A 15,021-nucleotide genomic window follows, 5' to 3' on the forward strand; every position below is an offset into this window, starting at 1 on the left:
CGTTTTACAAGTAATTGGGTGTTATTTATCGTTATCGAATGAGTCATCGATTTAGAGTGTATTGGTCTAGCTTACAGTGGTTGAAAAATTTTGTACTTCAAAGTTTGGGCAGGCTAGTACGGTTCAAATGTTTAAAATTAAGCCTTGCCTCATAAAATCAATAACAAAGAAGATAATGATGAACCAGACCGCATCAATGAGTTACTGGATCTATCACATCAATAATTTATAAAACAACAAAACTTTCCAGCGATGTCTGTTTGCCAATGTTAATGGAACGACTTGAGTTAACGTTTAATACAAAAGGAAAAACATTCGATCAATAAAATCACTGGAAACTTAATATAGTTTACAAAGGTTTACTAATTACAATAATGAAAGGGGAACATTCGCCAGAGTGATCGGTAAGAACCGGAATTGAATTTTGTGTGCGTCAGGATGAGCAAGTTTATCTCGTTTTACTAATATTTAATCCACCGTACCGGGACAGGACGGTCACACAATCAGAGAGACACCGCGGTATGTATCATCCCTGACATATTGGTGTCATCAGTAGCTGTTCACATTGGTAAGTTCAATGTCAACTAAACTGTTGCAGTTGTCCAGAAAGAACAATCTGAATTATTCAATTTCCTGCTACGTCGACTTTAGATATATAAGTTGGTTTTCCATGTCGATGGGCTGAAAATGAGGACAAGGAGTGTTCAGAACCCGGTGCTAAAATTTGTGTCTGCTTCTCTGTGTTGGGCTAATGAATACCTTGTTATTATCATAACATATTATTGTCCCTGAACATCTATAATATGAACATGTGAACAGAAAATGTTGCAATATTGTAATACAATTTGTACTGCATTTCTGTTACTGTATCAAATGCAAAGATACCCGCTAAAACTTATTTACAAATGTATATGAAGTTCCATTGACATTTTTACGCAACCTTGACTTTTCTTAAGTATTTTAGGCCTTTATCTTTTGCCTCTCGATATTATTCGGAAGAAAGACATCAACCAGGGTATTTTAAAATTTGACTATCTTGACATGACTCACCGAATAGGCTATTAAAGTTTCGTTTTAACAAAACCCAGCGCTATTCACAAATAATCTGCGAAGAGAAGTGAAATACTGAGTGCGTATATATACTTGTTTGACAGCATAAATAATGATAAAGATCACAGCGATAAAATACTAGTGTTTGAATTCAAATAATCTGATTTATTATTTAGTATACGCTGTCCAAACTATAAGACCTGTAATTTATGATTAAGCGATGTCGTTGCCAATATCCCATAATATTAACTACGCATCGCATCATGTTTGTTGACAATGGAATATTCAAACCGTCCCACCTTTAGTCAACTTACCCCAAAATAGACAAGAGACAACCTGCCGACCGTCATGTCGACTACCGTACCTGTGAACCAAGATAACAGTCCCGCTTACATTAGAGGCCATCTATTTTCGTTCTGTTGACCACCTGCCAGGTCGACTGTACGGACGACGGGTATTCACTTTGCAGTCGTTTGGTTTGTAAAATTCTTTTGTCTAACATTTATGATAATGTCTCCCCCCATGGGTATCACGCCGTCATAACTAAACCATAAATAGCACTTGAACTTACAGGAGGATATTAACAACATCTTATATCCTACTGCTATGCGCAGTTCATAATGAGTGAATTCACGCACCGCGCAACCTGTTCCTGAAGACAACGGTATTCTCGCAAAACTCGATCGACGGATTCAATTATTGGTCCTGGCAAAATGGTTGAAAAATACGCATTTTAAACCTTTAAAGAGGTGTCTTGATAAATATAACTGCCAGAAAGGAGCGTTTGTACACGTAGACACAGGGATTAGTTATTAGTTGATGACGTCATGAAGTATAGTGGGTCACAAATTAACTAATCTGGTCATTATTCTGTTACCGGGCAGCACACTCGGCACATCTTGCTTCAATACCTTCCCGTGCCAAAGTACATCCTGTCGGATACAATGACAACGCTGACATTACTCCACCCTGTAGGCTAACTCACGACCACTGATCTTGCACTTGTACCATACCAGCCGGACGAACGACAACGCGCTGAAGCTGGTCCCTCGAATTTCCAGGACTATTGAAGAGGAACGGGCGACTGTCAAAATATAGATTATTTTTCTGGGAGTGAGGTGGCGCCGTTGCGGTGGAAGGTACGTGGAGACGATATCTTTGATTGGTTTCAGGTCAGGACAGTTCAACGACTGTAATGCCGGGCCAAACTGATAAATTCCACGATATTATGATTTTAGTTCTGCAAACCCTCTCGTCAGATGGTACAGTGTATTGCACACTTCAATGAGGGAAACGAAACTGCCGTTTGATCTCTGTCGTTTTATTATTTCTCTGTCGCGGTACCGTTGAACTCACTCGGACAAAAAGGTGTTGAAATTACGCGTATGGCCATACTGTCAGTGTCACGTGTTGCTTGCTGTCTGTTCTTGCCTTATGACATCATCATGCATCGCATGCAGTAACTAGTGTACAGGTGGTACTCAGGCAGGTTGATGTTGGTAACTGTAGCATAGTATTGATTGTTCCTCAGACTGGCATTTAAAATGAAATCAGCGTTACATTATAAGGCCACATCAGAACCGAATTAGTTAATTGATATTAGGTATCTTGCTGTGAGATTTTTGCCGTATTCCAAAATATGTACATTCCATGGCCGACAAGAAAGTGTACCCGTAAAATTGGCTCATACTGTAAGGCGAACGTGTAACTATCTCAAGCATTTGAAATCGCGATTTGATTTCGCAACGAGTCTGAGTCTGAACTCAGAAAATTGATCAAACAAAATTAATGAGGAAAAATACGAAAGTTAAAGTAGGAGTATAATATGTACACGGGTAATACTTAATCCAGCGTTTATTATCAGCGTTTATTATATAGTGTATGACTTTCTGTCATTTTCAGAGTGATGAGTGTTTGATGGCAAATGTGGTCTGCCTGAAGGGACTTGGAATTTTGATTGGAAGTATTTGATTTCTGAACAATATTATTTACAATGACTGAAAACGGTACAGCAATAGACACCAACAAAGAGAACGGTGATGTTGTTAGTGACCAATCGACGAAGACAGAGGAACTTAACGGGACGGCGACGGCACCAGTAGGCCAGAACAGTACTGAGACGGCCTCGGTGACTGAATCTCAGGGAGGAACGACGACTCAAGCCGAAGAAGCGCCTCAAGAGACCGAGACGGAGGTGTCAACTCTGTGTGGATGGTTCAATATTCGTCCAAAATGGCTACAGTGGTTCAACACTGCACCGTGGCTGGCACTGACAATTTCCTTGCTAATGTATGTCCAGGGTATGGTCGTGAGTGGCTTCGCATACGTGAGTCTGACATCCATAGAGACTCGTTTCCAGTTACCAAGTGTGGCTACGGGACTTATACTCAGTATATACGATCTAACGGCGGTCATCTGTCTTCCTATTGTTTCTTACTTCGGTGCCAGCCGCAACAAGCCGAGATGGTTGGCCGTGGGGTCAGTTATCATGGGCTTCGGGTTTCTCCTGTGGACAGTTCCCCATTTCACAAGTGGTTACTATACTTACGGCAATGTCGCCGACGGCTACCAGCCGTTATGTCGCAGTGAAGTCAACTACACTTACTACGAAGTATGTCAGGAAGAGTGGACTTCGTTGTCGTACTATTTCATCGCCTTTGCCATAGCTCAGGTCTTCGTTGCCATAGGAGCGTCTCCGATCTACAACGTGGGACTTGCCTATGTGGACGAAAACGTCAGTACGAAGGATTCCGGGTGGTATGTAGGTGAGCCAAAAAGTTGTGGATATCCTTTATCATATAAAACGATGACACTTATTGGGAGGAATTTTTTTCCCTGAAGCATTGATTTGTGCTCTGAAATTCACTCATTGCTTTGTGAAAGTTGCGCTATTGTCTGGGTTATGACCGGTGTGAATAAAGAACACTGACATTTTAATGCGGCCATACTGTTAGATCGTTCCACAATAGTGCATTCATGCGTACGTGCGCGCACGTGAGAGAGAGAGAGAGAGAGAGAGAGAGAGAGAGAGAGAGAGAGAGAGAGAAACTGGTAACATACCGCAATTGTATAGTTAAACACCGGTGATCCACAATTAGTGGCGAAATACAGTAGTTTGCAGCCGTCATCTCGACCGCTTTATGATTCAGTTTTCTATCCGATCAAGATGTCAAGGTTTCGTGTACTTTAAAGTCATGTCCTTTTATTTGCCCGATTTAGGAGTGACCCACGCCTTTGCCGTATTTGGACCAGTGACAGGTTTCCTTCTTGGCGCAGTGTTTCTCTCCATTTACACAGACATATCAAACTGGGAGAAGTAAGTAACTTAGTATAACGGCATGGTGTATTGAAATCCTGTCTTCAAATGTGAAGCTTTAAGGATATCGTTTGTGATCACCAAGTAGCGAACCCATCATAAAATTAATCCTCCATGACAAGATGCAAAATGGTGTTATGCGTTCTCAATTGATGAACATCAAACTATACATGCGATTGCTGAGTTATCATGCAGCTTCGATTCTCGAAATTCAGAAGCTGATAAGTCCATGTTAAATATTCAAATAACACCTGGTGCCCTGTCAACTCGATAGGGAAGCTTGCTAGTGTAAATACCAATAGATATGGAAGGTTGGTGCCGCGCCGTGCAGTACGTTACACGTTCATAACCTCCCTATATTTCCCGGACTAAGTGTCTTTTCTTCTCCTTACAGCGTTGACCTGACACCGGAAGATCCGGCCTGGGTTGGGGCTTGGTGGCTTGGCTTTCTCATATCCTGGGTATTGGCCTGGCTTGTAGCAATACCTGTGGGAGCCTATCCACCTGAGTTACCTTGTGAGTAAGACGTAAACATCATTTGTGTAGACGTAATCATCATTTGTGTAAGACGTAATCATCATTTGCACAAAACGTAGACATGTTGGTGTATTGATCAGTCATCATACGTGTCGGCATAGACACTGTTTGAGTCAAAGTGAGATTATTACTAATATGAAGATATCGGAAAGACTAACGTTAAAGGGCCAGTAACTTCAACTTCTGATGATTTTTCCACAATTTTTGTTTTTAATGTCAATCGTAATTTCCTGTTTTACTAACCAAAGCTTGTTGAGATACACATTATACAGCTTGTTAACTCGGCCTGCACATGTACAGACTGCATTGCCATTGTGGAAGAGTGAATTCTGGTCCGGACTAGAATTAAAATGTAACCAATAACAGTGCTAGCACTTTACACATATAAACACTATATTGACAAGCTAAATAAAGCAGATGTTTCAACATGTTTTTGGGAGTAGAACAAGAGCTTCCAATTGATTTACAAACTTAAAATAGTGAAAAAGTCATCAGAGTAAGACCCTTTAAAAATGTACAGTGGTATTGTAATGAAAGCCTTTGTTTCTGCATGCGTAAGCAACTGTGAAATGTGAATAAGCGTTTTAGTGTGTGGCACTAGGTTGTACTTGTAACGTGAGATATCAAAATGTTGGAGGCGACCACATCTATCTTACGACAGAAATCGTAACCATGGAGAGGGGCCAAACCATTGTCAAATAAAGTGACGGATCACATGGGAGGATGAAGAATAGAATTTTACACATCAGATGAAATCATTTTAAAAAATCCAAAATTATGAATCAAAAAGGTCGACTGAAAGTTGACGGTTGGCTTGATTGTTAAACAGCGATCCCAATACAACGTAAAGGAATGCATTGCATTGTGTTCGAAGTAAATTTTGATCTTTCATGGCGTGATGCTTTGTGAAATGTAACGAAACTTGACTTCATGATTTACAAAGTGACATCACGTGATTAGGATAAATCTCCTGGATTAGTCTGTGGTAGTTTGCGATATCATTTTGTTCCAATTTCCTTATTTATCGGTCAGCTGTGTGGTAATAGTTATGTAGCTTGCTTTGCAAGTCCAGGTACACTAGTTTTGACTTGTTGCTATGCATTGATGTGTCCCCTCTTTGACGTTATCAACGATGTATTTTTTGTTCTAATTTCCGTATTCATCGGTCAGCTGTGTGGTAATAATTATGTATCTAGGCGTGCAAGTCCAATAGACTATAGGTTTGATCTGTTGCTATCCCCTTTTTAACGTTATCGACGATGTATCAATGTTCCCGGATTTACTAATACTGTCGGAATGAAAACAAGGGACCTGATAAGTAATTGTCTGTTTTGATGTGAAACAATAACCAATCTCACCGCACATTCCTCGATGATAACCCCCGTACTTAATGCAGCTTAGTGCATCCAAAAATGCAAACCATTGTCTCAAATTTTAATTAACGCATGTCTCGGCTAAGTGTTTGCTGAGATCGTACCCTTGAACGATAGCGACAGCTGCATCATTGAAAAGTTAATAATTCATAACATGCGAACTTGACCAAGAAGTTAAATATTGATTACTCTACGGTACCACACGTCGTTAAGGCCACTGTTGAACTTTATGAAAGTCATGGCGGGTCAACCGTCTCCTATACTTGTTTGCATTTCGTAGGCAGATGTTGATAATTTTTCAGGTAAATAATTGACATATCTGGCGGAACATACTGATTTTTTACACGTTCGTGTCATGAAGTTAAGGCAAGCATATATTCCTTAACTATTCATGTCGTGTAATATCGTTACATGTATTTTCTTCATTTTCAGCGAGGAAAGAAATCGAGAAGGAAAGGCAGGCAACCGCTCACCAGAGCGAAGACGATGTCATGAAAACGAAGAAAGATTTCGGCATGTCATGGAAAGACCTAGGTCCAGCCACCAAGTATTTGCTTTGCAATCCTGCCTACATGTTTGTGACGCTTGCGCAGTGTTCACAAAACTTGCTATTGGCTGGTCTGGCGCCTTTCATGCCGAAATTCTTAGAAAACCAGTTTGCACTGACGTCGACGCAGGGAGCTATGATCGTCGGTGAGCCAGCCTATTCAATTGTGTTTTCGTTACATCTATCTTTGGTCATTTGGAGAGGCCATATTTTATTTCTCAAACCCGAAGTCGGCAATTTTTATTGCAGCATCAAAGTGGTAACCCTTCTGCTAAAAGCCGATCTTGTTAGGCCCTTTAATGTAAAGAATCACTGAATGTGACTAACTGTGCGTTACTTCTTTCTAAGCTAAAGTGGAAGTGATTCAATGGCTATATTTTCTTTGAGAGTCAAGCAATCACACTATGACAGGTCAACTTGAAAAGTTCAGGGAGATTGCCTGGCAACACGTAGAGCATGAGAAATATGAATGAACAGAGTTGAAAAGAGGCCAAACAGACCTCGATAGCTTTGCTATTATTTTTTTCTCGTCTTCTTCAGGTGTGACAGCTCTTCCAGGAGCGGTGGGCGGTACCGTTCTCGGCGGATGGATCATAAGGCATTTTGATCTGAAAGTGAAAGGCACGCTGAGATTCTGCATCACCATAGCACTTCTAACCATAGCTTTACTTCCAATATTTTTAATGCGCTGTCCTGAAGAAAATATTGCTGGAGTTACTCAACCCTATAACCCATTCAAGTAAGTCTAGACTAATTCCCAACTTCTTATACCTGCGAAATTATAACAGTAGTTTGGTTGGATATTTTTGCTTATTATTTATTTATATATTTATTTATTTATTTATTTACTTATTTATTTATTTATTTATTTATTTATTCATTTATTCATCCATCCATGCCTTCATTCATCCAATTATATGTTTACAATACTGATCTCAGTATTTATGTATGTCTGTACATTCATTTACCTATCGCGAATGCCATCCAGCAGACAAAGCATAACAGAATGAAGCAAACTGTTATAAAGCAAAACCCAACTGTAAAAAAGCAGATGTAGATTGACAGATTTACGCTTACAACGGGGCAAGACTCTTCAAAAATAGACTTATCCGCAAAGTTGAAAATATTTGAATGACAATATAAGTCACAGAGATTTTCCACCAACTGGTAGATCGTGATAAATTATGCAGCAATATTTATATTCGGAAGGAAGACAAATGTAGTCTTGGTGTAGTCTTAAATGCACGTAACGATTAGTATTTCACGACTCCGTGCTGTAACTACTGTACACTTTCCTTAGCTTCAAGTTGCCTTTGATCCATTGGTTTTCTGTCTATTCAAAAAAAAATCAAAATTCGGTGATCGATATCGAACGTACGACATTTTTGATACCCAAACATTAACTTTCCCGATTTTTTTTCTTTTGTATTTTTCGTCCCGCTATGTGCCTTTTTATCAATTCTATCGGCCATATCATGGTGGCTAGCAGTACGGAGCTGACCGAAGTCAACTTAACGCATGCGTGTAACGTCGACTGTCACTGTCCAGAATCGTTTCAATACGCCCCTGTTTGTGGCGCAAACGACCTGGTCTATTTTGACGCTTGCTATGCTGGATGTGAATACACAACAGACAACGAGGTAAAGTCTATATTCGTGCTCTACTGAATTTGTTTGTGTAAAGATCACTTTGACAAATATTCGATATTATGTTTTACTAAGGTTTATATTTTTATCCTTTGTATGTAACAGTAATTGGAGTTGAAGGGGAAATAATTAGCGAATATTTCAGACTTAATTTAATGTCACTGCAAATTTGCACATTATCCATATATGGTAAACGTCAGCCATGTTTGCTTATGACATGTCGCTAGCGCATGGTTTTTCCAGGCTATCGTTTTTGTGGCCCCTTGAAATCGATAATCAGCCCCAGCTGACCGACTTCCTGTGGTACAGTGCAAAATGAACTAACTATTAGGAATTGTTAATTGATTTCAGAATTATTACAACTGTTCGTGTATACATACAAACTCGTCAGGGCATGATAACCCGGATGCTGTGGCCGGAAAGTGTCACGTGGATTGTTGGCAGCTTCCCCTGTATGTGATTTTACTCTTCTTCACCATGTTGCTGGGTTTTACGATTTTGACGCCGTACAAGTATCTAACTTTGAGGTGAGTTTAAAATTTCGAAGTTTGTAATTTAGTTTTGCAGTAGGGAATGAAACATCGCAGAAAAAAAAAACCAGAATAACTGTGCACCAGTGCTGTATTTTCTCTTTCTTCCGTGGTACCACAAGATGAAGAGAAATGGGATCTTACTTCATGCAACATTTTTGGTGGCTCTCACAACGCAGTCTTTCTTGACTACGCATTCTGAATTTCCAATTCCATTCCCCTAATATCGTTTATGGGACGGACCCTTCAGGTCTGAACTTGATCCGATTCGGAGACGCCTTAACTTCAACTACCACTAACCTTAAACTGTGACCATATAGCAAAGGGTAACTACATACAAATGCGGATGTTTTTGATCTTACAGAACCGTTGTTGACAGTCAAAGATCATACGCCCTTGGAGTGTCCGGCATTTTCAATAAACTCTTCGGTAAGTATTAACGACAAACCAGATGTTCGCGATTAGCATTCACTTTGCTCGGTTGAATTATGGCTGGCAACTTTCATTTCTCTAGAGCAGCCTAGCCACGTGGCTATACAACAACGCCTTCACAGGTATGCTAATGAACGTCTGGGTTAAAACGGAGAAATTTCAAGGTCACTCTAGGTCCAGCTGGTATTCCTTCAAAGTTTTATTGAACATCGCCTCATCGCAATACCACACTTTCCTCTTTAAATGTCTGCATACCAAGAAACTACAGCCAGGCAGCTCAATATCATTGAAAGAGTCCCATTTGTTACCCAGGTAACAAGCCTTCGTGCCTTGATGGTGCCATGCCAGTAGTTACCGTAATAATAACATAACTTTCTCACGTCGGTTGCATACAGGCATGATACCACGATATTGATCTCGAACGTAAAACGGAACGAACGGAAAACGTTCATGTAAAACTGCGATCGTCACATTTCATATACAGCCTGTAATTTGAACAAGCTTTCAAGAATGTACCTCTATAAGCGTTCGTTTTACTCATTTGTTGAGTTGTTGTTGCAATTTCGAGAGTAATGATTAATTCTGTACCTTCTGCAGGATCCGTTCCCGGACCCGTCTTATTTGGTCTCATTATCGACAGTTCCTGTGTCGTCTGGCAGATAACGTGTGAAACACGCGGCACCTGCTGGATTTATGACAGTTACCAGTTCGGGTTGAAGTTTTTTGTCGTGGGGATAATCTTTATGGCCCTGACCACGTTCTTTTTCGTCATGGCGTACATTTTCTACAAACCGCCACCGGATAAGGACGATGACAACCCTGCAGAACAGACGGGTGACGCGCCACAGATGCAGATTTTTCCAAAAACCATGTCGCAGGATCAACTCGATGCAACCTTGCACCGTGAGAAAAGCGAGGTTTCATTGATAGGGTACACCAGGACAGACCAAACTGAATCTAATGTGATCTGAAATTACATCTTGCCGTCGTTTGATATACCCGTCGATGTCACAACAAGGGACTCTTTACTTACACTCTCAACAACGCCTACTAAATTTATTTGAACTTTTGACTTTGTGGCCGACACTGCACTTACCCTTGAACTTCGACCTAACTGCATGACCAACGCGCCCTATCGTTTTTTAGCTCTATATTTGCGGCCGTACTTTGGCTGTAGGTTTTTAACATTCGCGCGGATCCTGACAGAGTTTACACGAATGAAACTTGCGATACATGTAAAAAAAAATGGTGCTTTTGTAATGGTAAATATTGACAACGACAATTCTGTCAACGTTGCTATGGTATTTTAAGGTGAACAACCATTACACCTGTACAACGGTAAATATTGACAAAACATGATATGTGTGCTGCAGTTGCTGTAGTCTAGATTTTAACGCATTGAAAAGATTAACATATACTTTGCTGTCAATTTGAATTTATGCTGTTGAATGTTTGTAGTCTAGGACGGAAGTCATAGACTTCTGAAGCGATAATTCTAAATTCCTGGCAGACTCCATTGTTTCGTAGCATAAGCTGGAGTTAATATAAGTAGCTTAGTAAGCACTGGAAATGTATTTTATATTTATAAGTGAAAATCTCAAGTATGAGAAGCGATTACCGGCGACGACAATGTTTAGACAATTATCTCACAAACGATGTTTACTGCTTGGTCTATACCTCTTCTCTCAGACTGGCAGGGAGTTATTTTGTTGAGACAGTTTGTCAGAGAACATTTAACTATTAATATGGTCTATAAAGCATTACAGTTCCGTTCTTCATTCGCCCATATTTATGCAGACTTAGGCACATCAACTTTCTTTTGATGACTTTTTAAAAACAAGTGTAGTAGTGACATAACTTGTGAAAAATTCTACATCGCAACTATTCCCTGCAAATGGAATTTTGTAGTTTAATGGAAGGTCAGAAGTCATATTAATCACATTGGTAAAAAGCAAAATTCCCATTGTGACTGTAAATCATGGTAAGATCTTGAGAGTGACTCCGGTTGAAACCTTGACATGAAGAAAAAATACTGCTCTCAGTAAAACTACCGTCAAATTGATTCACCTTTTATTAAGACAGTTTTCTTCTAGGCTAAATTACGACTCATATACCAATATATTGATGGCGCAAATACAGCGGTTTGGTTGGTCGAGAGGTAAAAATGACCGTGCTATATTCGCAATATAGTACGGTTGGAAAAGGCACGACGTCTAAGCTAGAGAAAAATTCACTTTTTGACGTTTCGTGCCATATTTCAATTTAATATTGTGATATAGTAGCAATAAACCACCTCAGCAACGGGTATACCACTCGATTTTTGACCAATTCACTCCATAAGTGCCATTGCGAGCACTTATGTCGTGAACTGATCTCGTAGTATACCATCGCTGTTTCATCTTGCGAAAGGAAGTTATGCTGACAGGTTCGAGCTAGCATATTGCTGTCCCCCCGATTTGCGATTGATACTGATGAATCGTTTACTTAATGACAAGTTTGGCATTTATAGATGCATGGCCGGCTGTGCTCCACAAGATCTGTCTCGTTTGTTTGCTTTCACAGACAGCTGATGCTCATCGCAAACGCTTATTATCAGGATTAATATAATGATATTTTTGGGTCAGCTTTAAACACAAATTTACGTAGTTGTCAGAATCGAGTTCATTCTGTTTGAAAGCAGGAATGGGAAACAAACATTATTTTATGATTAGTTCGTCTCTTTTGTGGTGTGCTTTTATCTCTCTGTTTTTAATTTAATCATATCGCTCTGATGTTCTGAGTTTAATAACTCCAAAGAATAAGTTGCCAAAGAGTATTTAAATGATATATTGTTTTAATGACAAACAAGTTTTTTTTACAATGCTTTCCCTATACTTTCTCTACTACTTCTTGTTTGGTCAATTACAATCCGAATGCTGCGAACTGAAATCGATTTACATTACGTGTATTTTCTTAGACTACTGAAGAGACTTTACTATTTGAAAAGATTGGCGACTTTGATTAAACTATTATTTCACCGTATCTTGTGATTTTAATGAGAGTGTGAATTCCCATCTTTCGATAACACTGAACATACACAAATCGTGAATAAATGAATGAATGAATGAATGAATGAATGAATGAATGAATGAATGAATGAATGAATGAATGAATGAATGAATGAATGAATGAATGAATGAATGGATGGATGGATGGATGGATGGATGGATGGATGGATGGATGGATGGATGGATGGATGGATGAATGAATGAATGAATGAATGAATGAATGGATGAATGAATGAATGAATGGATGGATGGATGGATGGATGGATGGATGGGTTGGTAGGTGGGTGGGTGGACGGACGGACGGACAGACGGATGGATGGATGGATGGACGGACGGACGGACGGATGGTTGGATGGTTGGATGGACGGATGGATATCAACCTTCCCCTTCCTTTGTTCACCCTTAAGCTTGAACCTTGAACGTGTTGCGACGAAATTTACCGGCATCGTTCAAACTTGTTAACCATAATCGTAAACACTGACATGAAAGCTATCTATTGCGTCAACTATATGGAAACTGTTTATTGCAATTTTTTCTACATTGACATTGTGAAAATTTAGTTGTTCCCCCGACTTTCAAAGTGAGTCAAGCAGTTGCGAAGAATGTCAAAATTGTGAGAATTTAATTTTAGAATATATACTCGAGGCGTATTGTCGCTATTTCTCTTATTCTGTATGATGGAAAACGGATGGCATCATACAAATACTCCCTTTGTGTAAAAATCAGCCGTATGATTTTCCTTGCTTTAATACTGCTATTTTTTCAAGATCAGATCGAAGGTAAGATAAGACTATTATCGGATAAGAGAAACTAGCTATGTGCCTGGGAGTCCATCAGAAGCGAAAGCAAGACCCTTTACTGTGAGTACTACTGTACACCAGTTTGGTTTGCAAACGCAGTAGCCTTTGATTTATATTGAACAGCGCCCCCATATTTCGTGCCAGTAAACACTGGGGCAAAACGAGGTGCAACATCGTTGGAGATCATTCCGGTAAACCATGCCTTGGTAAGAGTTCGATGCAGTGTTACATCCAGAAAAAAGGAAAAGTAAATTCTTAAACACGCGAAGATTTTAGTTGTATTAAACTAAATGTACTTTGAAATCGTATGTGTAAGTTTGAAATGTATCGTGGGTAGTATTAGATTGGCGGGAACACACCAATTAAAACCGCATTGATTGTAACTTTAATGCCTTCAAGTAATTTTGTTTCTTTCGTAAAATTCTGTTACTTTTCAATGTCTAGCGTTTTAAGTTCTTAACGCAACCTGTATGTGTGCAATATGATGTTATTATTGACAACGTACTGCATTCGCGATTTTGGTTCCCGACTCAAAGGATTTTCATGACTCAATGTCATTTTAGGAATTGTTCAGTACTTTCCAGGAAAGTTTACGAATCTAAGGACTTGCAGAGACTTTCAAGGGGTGTATGGACCCTGTTTAACACACTGTAGGGACGAAAATTAAAAAATGCGCTTGTTTAATAGCACAGAAATAATGAAAATGTGATCAAAATTGACAAATGTTGCCACTTTACAAAACAGTACCTTAACAAGTAACTGTCAAAAATAACGGGTTTTTTTGAAGCTCCTGTTGCGTTATTGGTGAACAGTGCATTTTATGTCTCTTTCTTCATCGCGATCTGGAAACAGTAATGTGACATTTCCCTTGATGAGGGAGGGCATCTTTCTCCCGGATGTTGTCATTTTGTAACCAAGGCAACTATTGATATGATATTACCGAATATGCAATTCACATTTTTCACAATAGGAGTTATTCTTGAGCAGATTGTGGCTGCTTTGTAAATGGCACATGGTCTGATTTTTTGTTGACCTATTTAGCCTTACAACAAGTTAAAATTAAATGAAGGACATTGTTCACACCTATTTCTTATCAGTTTTATTGCGGGTCTGGTGGGAGGGCGTCGTATCACTTGGAGAGGAGACACTCAGGTGTCAGGGACCGATCGATTCGAATTCTCGTCATTCAAGGTGAGTTGAAAAAGATACGGAAGCCACGACATTGAAAGGGTAAGTTGAAAAAACAATTGTGAAAGACGTTTTTGTTGCCACTGACCCGAATAGCGCATGTTTCTAATCATACTAGTTTGACTTAGCTGGTAAACTGCAGTACGTCAGTAGGTTTTCTGCATTGCGAAGGGTATAATGCCTGGACAGTTGAGGTCACGACCTTGTCTAAATTTAAACTATCAGTGTGGCCGTTCGTCTGTTTTGAATTGAAACTTTATTTTTCTGAAAAAACTTTTTGTGGCTTTATTTCCTTTTATTTCAATGCATAAAAACCCTATAATACTTACTGTATTAACATGGATTATTGCCTGTATTTTAGCTGAAGAGTGCATATACAGATGAATACAGTCAAGAATCCATTTTTTGTATTCAGCAAGCCTGTATTCACGTGGATTCATGTGAATTCACCTGTATTATACTATAATACAGGCAACTCATTAATGTGAATTTATCTGAATTATCGGGTTTTCATGCAGTGTTATTTTAATTGTTTCACCTGACTCAAATCGTAAA

The 15,021-nt window shown here is 39.4% G+C and overlaps 1 protein-coding gene across 8 annotated transcripts; it reads left to right on the plus strand.

Moving 5' to 3' along the window:
* Positions 1 to 392: 392 nt before the first annotated feature.
* Positions 393 to 12,452, plus strand: LOC139115404 (solute carrier organic anion transporter family member 4C1-like). Of its 8 annotated transcripts, none has more exons than XM_070677491.1 (11): positions 393 to 568; positions 1,935 to 2,189; positions 2,953 to 3,815; positions 4,270 to 4,366; positions 4,761 to 4,882; positions 6,709 to 6,969; positions 7,364 to 7,562; positions 8,310 to 8,463; positions 8,821 to 8,996; positions 9,364 to 9,428; positions 10,029 to 12,452. In XM_070677491.1, exons 3-11 carry the CDS (start codon positions 3,044 to 3,046, stop codon positions 10,400 to 10,402), a joined length of 2,220 nt encoding a protein of 739 aa, XP_070533592.1. In that variant the 5' UTR covers positions 393 to 568; positions 1,935 to 2,189; positions 2,953 to 3,043; the 3' UTR covers positions 10,403 to 12,452. The 8 variants fall into 8 exon arrangements, with proteins under 8 accessions (XP_070533592.1, XP_070533595.1, XP_070533597.1 ...); XM_070677494.1 differs by having other exon boundaries at positions 2,026 to 2,189; XM_070677496.1 differs by having other exon boundaries at positions 394 to 568; positions 8,313 to 8,463.
* Positions 12,453 to 15,021: the final 2,569 nt, after the last annotated feature.

Source organism: Ptychodera flava, chromosome 17 (genome assembly GCF_041260155.1).
Source record: "Ptychodera flava strain L36383 chromosome 17, AS_Pfla_20210202, whole genome shotgun sequence".
Classification (NCBI taxonomy): Eukaryota; Metazoa; Hemichordata; class Enteropneusta; family Ptychoderidae; genus Ptychodera; species Ptychodera flava.

Bases quoted from the DNA above. Each gene is read 5' to 3' on its own strand.
- LOC139115404 (XM_070677491.1), top strand. From the start codon at position 3,044: ATGACTGAAAACGGTACAGCAATAGACACCAACAAAGAGAACGGTGAT. The intron at 4,367-4,760 runs GTAAGTAACTTA...TTCTCCTTACAG, and splicing joins GACATATCAAACTGGGAGAA to CGTTGACCTGACACCGGAAG. The intron at 7,563-8,309 runs GTAAGTCTAGAC...CATGGTGGCTAG, and splicing joins CAACCCTATAACCCATTCAA to CAGTACGGAGCTGACCGAAG.